This window comes from Henckelia pumila, chromosome 1 (assembly GCF_033568475.1).
Source record: "Henckelia pumila isolate YLH828 chromosome 1, ASM3356847v2, whole genome shotgun sequence".
Classification (NCBI taxonomy): Eukaryota; Viridiplantae; Streptophyta; class Magnoliopsida; order Lamiales; family Gesneriaceae; genus Henckelia; species Henckelia pumila.
The window spans coordinates 90,818,106-90,829,028 of NC_133120.1; the positions used below are offsets into that span (position 1 = coordinate 90,818,106).

At 30.5% G+C, this 10,923-nt stretch overlaps 1 protein-coding gene across 1 annotated transcript; it reads left to right on the top strand.

The window, feature by feature from the left end:
• The first annotated feature begins 1,511 nt into the window (after positions 1-1,511).
• On the top strand, positions 1,512-4,813 carry LOC140868341 (gamma-cadinene synthase-like). The gene is made up of 6 exons (XM_073272915.1): positions 1,512-1,622; positions 1,851-2,133; positions 2,272-2,635; positions 2,742-2,960; positions 4,076-4,271; positions 4,517-4,813. Exons 1-6 carry the CDS (start codon positions 1,512-1,514, stop codon positions 4,811-4,813), a joined length of 1,470 nt encoding a protein of 489 aa, XP_073129016.1.
• Positions 4,814-10,923: the final 6,110 nt, after the last annotated feature.

Genomic DNA, 10,923 nt, shown 5'->3' on the forward strand with positions numbered 1-10,923 from the left:
AATTGAATATATAATATATTAACGAGTAGAATATAAATATATTATAAAAAATAGTAAGATACTTATTTCTTATAATTTTTAAATTAAAATAAATTTATTTTTACACTTTTAATCAATAAAATTACATTAAAAATAAAATTTACACTTAGTTGAATTTACTAAAAATAATTGGAATAAAAATTAATTTTACTAAAGGATAAAATCGACCTTTTAGTTGGATCATGTATCAATATAATTATGTAATTTTCAATAATGCATTATACCATGTCAATTTGAAATATTATCAATAGTTCGTGTACCAAAATGAATTTTAAATATGGTTCATCATTGTCTTTCATAGTTCTATTCTAAAAACATTTAAAACATCTCTTAATTGTTATTTAAAAATTATATTTGGAGAACATTTTTTTATAAAATAACTTTAAAAATATTTTATAAAAATCTTGTCCAAACACATATTTTAAGTTTTTTTCACTTATAAAATACTAATTTTTTTTTTGAAGTACACGTTAAAAGAGGACCTAAAATTTTAAAAAATGAGTAAAGTTGATGAGAGACGGATACGACCATCGATGCCTTTTGACTCTATCCCTACCCCGACATAATTTCATTGCCCTTTTTCTTTTGTAGCCACCCGTGCACGTACACCTCCGCAACAAGGGAGAAAATCTTCTGTTAGAAATTGGTGTAATATTGTCTGTTACACTAACAAAATGAATTTTAAATATTGTTCATCATTTATTTAAAAACAACTCTTCATTGTTCTTTAAAAATTATACTTGGAGAACATTTTTTTATAAAATAATTTTCAAAAATATTTTATAAAATAATTTTCAAAAATATTTTATAAAAATCTTGTTCAAACACATATATATTTTAAGTTTTTTTTTCACTTATAAAATACTAATTTTTTTTTGAATTACACGTTAAAAAGGGACCTAAAATTTTAAAAAAATGAGTAAAGTTGATGAGAGGCAGATGCAACCATCAATCCCTTTTGACTCTACCCCTACCCCGACATAATTTCGTTGCCCTCTTTCTTTTGTACAGCCACCCGTGCACGTACATCTCTGCAACAAGGGAGAAAATCTTCTGTTAGAAATTGGTAATATTGTCTGTTACACTAACCCGTCATTTTTCCATATTGCGCAATAATGAGGTCGACATATATAATTTTACATCATCGGTAAAAGAACAAAAATATCAAAGATTGAAAGATATATTTAACTCTAAAACTGAAAATTTTTCAATTTACTCAAAATTCCAGTTTTTTCTTATCTATTGTTTTCACTTTGCATAACCTAAAATGCGTAACAAGCCTAAAATGTGGATCGATAAAAGATGTAAAATTTAATCGTTTAATATATCCTTGGACCATGATAAAAATAATACACAAGATGATCAACTTGTTGGCCTATAAATTGGGGATGGTTTCTTTGATAACTTGCTACAATCAAAACATAAATAACACATACTTCTTTCGAAAAGAATATATAACATACATAAATACAATGGCTTCCGAAGGTTTTGATCATTCCAAGAACGAGATTGGCCAACCGGCGCAGAGTTTTCCGAGCTTGTGGGGTGATACTTTCATTTCTAAAAACATAGATACTCATGAGGTAATATTATAATATTATTCATCCGTGATTTGTTGTGGGAACCCTTTAATTATTTTTTCCTTTATATATATATTTTCTATCGATTTCCTTTACCTAATTATAATTACATAAAAAAATTAATATTACTATCCACTTTTGTACAAGTCTATACTATTACTATACATATTGGTGCATGAAGAAGTATATATATATGATTAGTACTCGATCAATGTATATATTTTTATACAGGTACAAGTGAAGTATGATGAATCTGTTGCTCCATTGAGGGAAGAAGTGAGGGAAATGTTGATGGCTAAAGAAAGCAAAACCAGTACTGATAAAATAGCATTAATCGATATACTCGAACGTCTGGGATTATCCTATCACTTTGAGAAGGAGATCGATGAACAATTGGAACTGATTTTTCGTGAATCTTCTGCTTCAAATTTTAAAACAATGGAGAAGTATGACTTGTTCAATACTTCGCTGTTGTTTCGGTTGTTTAGGCAACATGGACATATCATTCCTTGTGGTATTTTGCTAGCTCTTTATCTGATGATCTTATTTAATTAGTTTGTAATATTTATATATAATTGGATTGTCATGCATGCATTATAATTACAATGACATATGTGTACTAATAATGTACGAAAACTGGTCTTTTCCGCAGGCGTTTTCGACAGGTTCATGAAGGACACGGACGAAGATTTGAAAAGTGATATAAAGGGTCTGTTAAGCCTTTACGAAGCAACGGGAGTGAGGATTCAAGGGGAGAATGTGTTGGAAGAGGCAATCACTTTCACAACCTGTCATTTGAACCATCTCCGGTCCGAAATCGATCCTTTACTAAGAGAGAGAGTTTCACGAGCCTTACTTCGATCCATTCATCGGGAAGTTCCTATCCTAGTGGTGCGATATTACATCTCAATATATGAAAAAGAATCATCAAGCAACGAACTCATCGTTAGGTTCGCCAAACTAAATTTCAACTATCTGCAAAGTTTGTATCAGAAAGAGCTATTTGATCTCACAAGGTGCATGCATATATATATATATATATTAATTATATTTCAACACTTTATTTGATGATCGATTATTATATTTATGCATGTTTAATTTGATGCACGTACGTACGTACAGATGGTGGAGGGATTCTAACATGAGTTCGAAAGTTCCTTACGTGAGAGATCGTATAGTGGAATCCTATGTTTGGGGAGTTGGTATGAATTATGAGCCTCAATATTCTTTTGCTCGAACGGCCGTTGCTAAAGCCGTACAACTGATTGCTGTATTAGATGACACATATGATACTTATGCTCCACTCGAAGACCTTGAGATTTTTACCCAAGTATTACAAAGGTATCGATTATTACATACACACGTACGTATATATAATATATAGACAAAACAAACAATATTGAATTAATTTAATGAATGGCTTCATTATTTTCCTATCTTTATGTGTATTGAAAATTTGAAGTTCTATTGAATCATATTTTTATAAGTCTTTGATGATATATTATAATTGTATCTTTACAGTTAAAAAAAGAAAAGAAAAGAATATGTCGGTTATTAATTTTTTCTAAATTGAGAAATTGTCAAGATCAAAACAGTACTCTCGTAAAGCCTCAAACTGATTTGATAATTTATGTGTGTAGACTAAAATACATTTCAATTTTATTGATAGATAAAAACAATTGAATAACAATATGATAATATCAATGATCCATTAATTCTAAATTCAACTTCTCATCACAAGACCCACGTTCTACTTGTTTCTCCCAACACCCCTTATTTTCTGTTTTTTCCCAAATCTATCTTCGATCGATGATCAATTATTTTGGACTTCATGTGTTAATTTTTTCCTAAATAAATATTCTTTAAGTGCAAAAAATTTAGCTAAAAATAATAAAGATTAAATTTCTTTATATCATTAAATTTCTTTCTTTTTTTCTTTCTTTTTGTTTTTTTTAAATATATAATGAGATCTAGCTTATATACATAATACATATTGGTATACATGCATCGAATGACATCATATTATGATAAGCATGCAATATTTAGCGTGTTTATTAACTAATTTTTTGTGTCTTCAGAGGAGAGATTGGAGAAATCGATCGACTACCGGATTACCTGAAAGAAATTTATAAATTCATTTCGAGAATATATGAAGAGTTCGACAGTGAGGCATCGAAACATGAAAAACATTACGTCAGTTCTTATTTTAAAGAAACAGTAAATGCGATTTATTATTTATAATTAATTTTAATAAATTATTTTTAATAATGGTATAATGTTATCTCCAAAAATGTCAAGCTAGCTCTTATTCACATTAATTCTCACTCAACTCACATGCACAAAGTATACGATCGATGTGTAGTACACATGATCGGTTTCTAATATAAAAAAGCTGCGATTTTGACGTAGGTGAAACAACTGTGTTTGGCTTATCATAAGGAGGCCAATTGGTACAGGAGAAAACATGTGCCGCCATTTGAAGATATTGTTTCTCTTGGGCTTGTCACCAGCACATTGTTTATGCTTGTGTCTGCATCCTACTTGATTGGCTCTGCTACACAACAACATTTTGAATGGTTGATGAGCAAACCTCAAATTGCAGTCGCCATGGCTCAATTTTGTCGATACGCGAACGATCGTGCTACAAACGAAGTGCGTATAAATATGTATACTAGCTAAAATATGTATACTAGCTACACACACGCGCGCACCACACACACATACACACACACACACATATATATATATATATATTCTATATTATTAAAGTTGAGCCACATATAATAACTACTTTGGTAGGTATGACATACCAATATTTATCTCCAAAATACCCTTATTCCATAACTACCATAATTATTTTATGTATGTACCCTTGATATATATTCATAACTTTGTAGCGTGAGAGCAATGATGGCGGCGAAAATCTAACTGCAGTGGATTGCTATATGAAGCAATATGGTGTGTCAAAAGAAGAGGCTATGAATAAATTCGCTCAACTTGCTGAAGATTTGTGGATGAGTGTGAATAAAGAATGGGTGGAAACAGTGTCCGTTCCAAGACAATTTCTCAAGCCAATCCTCAATTTTGGTCGATTAACCGTAGCTTGTTACGACAAGGGTGAAGATGGGTATACATATCCAGAAAGAGTAATGATCAAGTCGCAGATTCTTGCTCTATTTGTGGATCCCATATAATCGTTCATGGCCGGATTCGCTATCGTACGTAGAGAGAATTATGCATGTTATGTTTAATAAGATCAGTGAGCAGTACATGCTTGGATCATCTGTAATGTCCTGTTTGTTTCCATGCATTTTATTATCTGCATAAAAATATCATGTAATAAACTGAATAAAATCAATCCGTATATTGCCCAAATATCATGGTTCATTAAAATGGAAAAAGCAGGCGCCACTCTTAATTGCCAAGAGGTAGAGTTCAATCTACCTTGTGTATTATCCTAACCATATATTAATGTCTCATGATTTACCACATCAATAATATATCATTAATTAAGCCCATGTTATAGATTTGAATCATTGGATGCTTGATTTTAATTGGTACTACCCTAGCGGGCTAATTGCATTAATATTCCAAGTGAAAAGTCTAAAAGTCATAAAACTCCTTAAGAAATATTAATTGGCTAATGCATCCCTCAGTTTTCTAAAATATAGCGTATTTCACCCTTATGTTATACAAACTCGGGCACATTTATATCCTTTCATAGGGGTTTTTATGCTAATTTTTTTAAAACATAGGGTCTAACATGCTATTAATTTTACACAAGGTGTTTTATGTCTTTTAGACTTTTCACATGGGGTGTTGATGCAATTGTCCCCTACCCTGGCATAGGATGTTAATGACTGGGCCTCAATTAATTTTGTAAAAAATATTATTATTATTATTATTATTATTATTATTATAAATAAAAAATTTCGAACTCACTCACTATATTTCGGTCAACTGAACCCATCACGCGATCTCCACTCGTTATCTCTTGTTCCGGTGTAATTCTTTGTCCATGCGGTCGGTCCTCAATATTCGTTATCATCTCTCCTAATTGTGTAACGAATCAAAACGAGTTAAATCATAGTAAAATTTAATATTCGAATTAAGTATATTCGAGTCTGAGCTCGATTCAAAATATAAAATTTTAAAAAATTTTGGCTTGAAAAATTTGTCGCACCCAAGTATTGGCACACAAGTTTACTAATATTTGAAAAAATTGGATTGTTTTTAGAATGCAAAATGGAAGAAATTTTATTTATTTGAAGCTATGAGTTAAAATATGCACGCTGGAAGGGGACATCTCCAACCCGATGCTCTCCGCTCCAGGGTATAACAGAGGCCCTCGTGGCTTGTCTCCTGCCCACGACACTTTAATTGGGCTTTTACAAAATTATTGAACAGGCATTAATTAAGTTATTAACCCTCGTGGCTCGAAATATTAATGACATGTTATCAATCATCATAATTATTTAAATTCCAAAATTTTCCATAAGTTGATGTGTGTGAATTTGTAATTAATATTAATTGTATGAACGAGCACTTGCTGCTTTACCAAAAGTTATAGCTGATGGTAATGATGCAACTCAAATATTTTAGTGGTAATTGTGCAACTCAAATATGGTAATAATGCAATTCAAATATTTTAAACAGCACAGCAGTCCAAACGACATGCCGGTGGTAATGATGCAACTCAAATATTTTAGTGGTAATTGTGCAACTCAAATATTTTAGTGGTGATGGTGCAACTCAAATATGGTAATAATGCAACTCAAATATTTTAAACAGCACAGCAGTCCAAACGACATGGTTTGTCTTTTAGTGGTATTAATGATAATGGTGCAACTCAAAATTTTTAAACCGCACAACAGTTCAAACGACATGGTTTGTCTTTTAGTGATAATAGTGCAACTCAAATATTTTAAACGTCATGCATGGTTCATCTTTTAGTTATAATGGAGCAACACAAATCTTTTAAACTACTAGTGATAATGTTGTGAAAGCTTATCATTTGAGTGAAACACTGCTCATTCAGTGGGATTTCAGATGCTAATTTCGTTTTGGGTTATGCTATATACACACGGAGGGTTACACATTAGATTACATATTGCACTTGAAATTACATGATTATCCTACATGCATTTTTGAAAGATTTTTCCAAATAAAATGCAGGGATAATCATGTAATTTTAAGTGTAATATTGTGTAACTCAACGTGTAAATTAACCTCCGTATACATGTAGCATTATCCTTTCATTTTTCATCTATTACTATTAGAGAATTTTGATTTACTTATGAAAAATACTACATGTACATGTAGACGTAGTGTTACTCATTAGGTTACACGTATGTTTTGAGATTACAAAATTATCCATGCACTTTATTTGAAAAAAAATTCAAAAATCCATGTAGGATACTGTATCATTTTAAGTACAATGTGCGATTCAAGGCGTAACCCTCCGTGTACATGTATTGTCCTAAAAAGTGTCATTAACCTGTTTGAGAAAATATGCAAAAGAAGACTTTTTTTTAATAGCTGAAGATATCATTGTATCAACTTTCATGTCCTATCTTTATGTGATCTCTTTACCAATTGAATATTTCATTTTTGTTGTGAGGTAAAATTACAAAACAAAAATTACATTCAATTATCCAATGCAATACATCACGAAAATATTTTTTTAGTGTGAAAAACAAGTAAATCGATCTAGAATTTAGATTACAAGAATAAAAATAGTGTCACTTATAAAAATTAAGCTTTCAAGATATAATGAGACCTTTAAATCTTTAAAATTAAGTTTCCGAAATATGCATAGGGATGGTATACCGTTCCGTACTGTACCGAAAATCGAATACCGTATACCATATGTCCGTATCGAAAATTACGGTATAAAAAATATATACCGATATCGTACCGAAACTCTAGGCATATCGAAAGTTGGTATACCGAAATTTTTGGTATATATAAATAGCATACCGATCATACCAAAATTTTACGGTATACCGAAATTTCGGTAGGTATCAGTATATACCGTTTTATACCGAGAAAAAAACCTTATATTTTTTAAAATTTATATATTTATTGTTTATAAATATTATATATTTTTAATTTTTTAAATATTTTTCGGTATTTCGGTATACCGTTATATAACGAAATTTTCAAATTTCATACTGTTACCGTACCGAAAAATTCAATATTGTTATCATACCGTACCAAAATCTTTGGTATACCAAAAATTCGGTAAATTCGATATTTTTTCGGTACGATAACTTCGATATACCGAAAATTCGGTATTTTTTACCACACCTGGTTACAGATTCGGTCAAGAGGAAGACTTAAATATGCATGACCGGAAGGGGGCAATCTCCGGCCCAATGTTCTTCAGGCTAGAACTGAGGCCCAACCCATATGGCCTGTCTCAAGCCCATGACACTTTGATTGGTCTTTTACAAAATTACTGTACATGTATTAAGTTTAAGACGCTAATTTCGTTTTCCAACCATTACTATTAGAAAATTTTGATCAAATTGATTTTGAAATAGTATCTTTAACTCTTGAGTCTTATAACGCATTTACTTATGGAAAATGTTACATAAACACATAGTGTTATTAATTGAGTTGCATGTTTGTTTTGAGATCACAAAATTATGCATACATTTTATTTGCAAAAAAAATTCCAAAATGCATATAGGGTATTGTGTAATTTTAAATACAATGTGTAATCCAAAGTACAACTTTTCGTGTACACGTAGCAGAAAAACCTTTTATTTATTGTCCAAAAAAGTGCTCTTAACCTGTTTGAGAAAATATGCACGAGAAGACTTTTTTTTAATAGCTAGCAGATATATTTGTATCAACTTTCATGTCCTATCTTTATGCGATCCCTTTACCAATTGAATATATCATTTTTTTTTTATAGAATCCCAGAATTAAATTGATGCAATAATTCTGCAGTTGAACCAGAAAATAGCGTTGAGAATAACTTATCCATTACCGAAGCAACGAAAGATCCTCTGCTGATAGTGTACCATATTATAAGATGAAAGATTGAGCTGATGAAAAAACTTTATTCATTGATAAATAAAATGGCAAAATATGAATACAAAGATAGTTTTTAGTCACTGTTAACTATATATATTGATATACTTAATTTGGAATAGTAACATCTAAATAAAATATAAGTGTTATCATCAGTATGTATATATATAAATATTCATGATATAATTGATGTTGTCAGTGTTCAAGGTGTTATACTTAAATTTTAGAATATGCTTACTACACTGGGAGTTAATATTTAATTTTTTTTTTTGGTTGATAATCTGTCTTTTTATATTGGTGTAGTTTATATACATGTTTTCAATGAATCTATTATTAAAAATTTTAGTATATATCAATGTGTCTTTGAAGTTTATGTGATTATGTACCATATATATATTGAAAATATTGTAGATATGTTTTTATCGTTAGTTTAATTTATGATATAATTCTGACAATTTTTTTTGTAGAATGTTATGTTATCATGATATATCATTTCATTTATTGAAAAAAAAATGAATCATAAATAAACATAACAGTTTGTTTAAAATACAAATGTAGCGTCCCACTGTATCAAGACGAGTCTTTTCAGCGTGTTTATGTCCCCACTCACACGCACCATGAAAAACTTTCCAGGGGACACTCATCCTAAAATTGCTCCAAGTCGAGCACACGCTTAACTTTTGAGTTCTTATGTGATGAGCTCCCGAAAAGAAGACCCACATTCTTAATATGAGTTATACATATCAAATCTTTTGTACATCTCATTCCGGTGAGAGATCGGTTCATTCATGTCACACGTCGCCCATTCTTTTTGGTTGGGTTTCCATCTTTCAGGTATTAACCACACATATTGCGGACCATGTACCGCCCTAGGACGTTTTGGCTCTGGGTGTCACATGCCCACCTGCTTCCGCCTGGTTCATCCCCGAACCACACCGTACTAGGAGAGGTCAAGCTCTGATATAATTTGTAACGTCCCACTGTATCAAAACGAGTCTTTTCAGCGTGCTTATGTTCTCACTCACATGCATCATGGGAAACTTCTCAGGGGTCACTCATCCTATAATTACTCCAAGTAAAGCACACTTAACTTTGGAGTTCTTATGTGATTGACGAGCTCCAGAAAAGAAGATGCACCTTCTTAATATGAGTTGTACATATCTAATCTTTTGTACCTCTCATTCCGGTGTGAGATCGGTTCATTCATGTCATCCGTCGCCCATTCTTTTTGGTGGGGTTTCCATCTTCAGGTATTAACCACTCATATTGCGGAGTCGCGGACCATGCCCTAGGACATTTTGGCTCCGGGTGTCACAACAAATTTATCTTTATTACTCACAGGCCAAACATAAATTTTATTTTTGTTCGATGATGTTGGATTAAATTTTTATTCATGTAGTATGATGTTGCCTTAGATTTTCAATTTTGAAAATAAACTACTAAAAAATATTTTATTTTATTGTATTCAATAAAATCAAATATGTTGAAAAAAAATGTCTCATGCACGTGAAATATATGATATTCACGTTTTGTCATTTATGTCACATACGTAACACATGCGTCACATGAACTATAGTATCATATAAAGGAGGAAACTAATATATTTAAAAAAAAAATGTTTTCGTTGTGCAGTATAATTAGGGGTGCCAAACAAGATGAGTTCAAGTAGGGTTGACGTGAGGTATCATTAAAAATTTGCCCAATCCGAACCGACTCGATTTGATTTTTTATTATTTTAACAAAATAATTATATAAAAATTCAAAACACATAATAATAATAATAATAATAATAATAATAATAATAATAATAATAATAATAATAATAATAATAATAATTTAAAACATATAATAAAAAAAACCTCTTTTATATATTATTTAAATTTATAGGTTATATGCACAAAATTTATAATATATTTATTACACAAATAAATGAAAGTACCAAACTCTACCATATAGCCAAAATAAAGTTTCATTGACAACGATTAAAATTAAAAAATGTAAAGTTTTAGTTTTAAAAAATAGGAATGACATGCAAAACACATTTTATTAGGTGTTTCAATTCGCCGAATCCGAACCAACCATAAAATTATAAACCCGAACAAAACCAACCAAATGATTTTTACTATTTTTTTTTAACAAAATAATTAAATAAAAATTCAAACCATATAATAATATTTTAATTGAACACATGATAACAAAACCTAGTCCAAAACTGCATGTGTATGTATCCAATATAATTGTTTGTGATTTTAGATAAAAATAA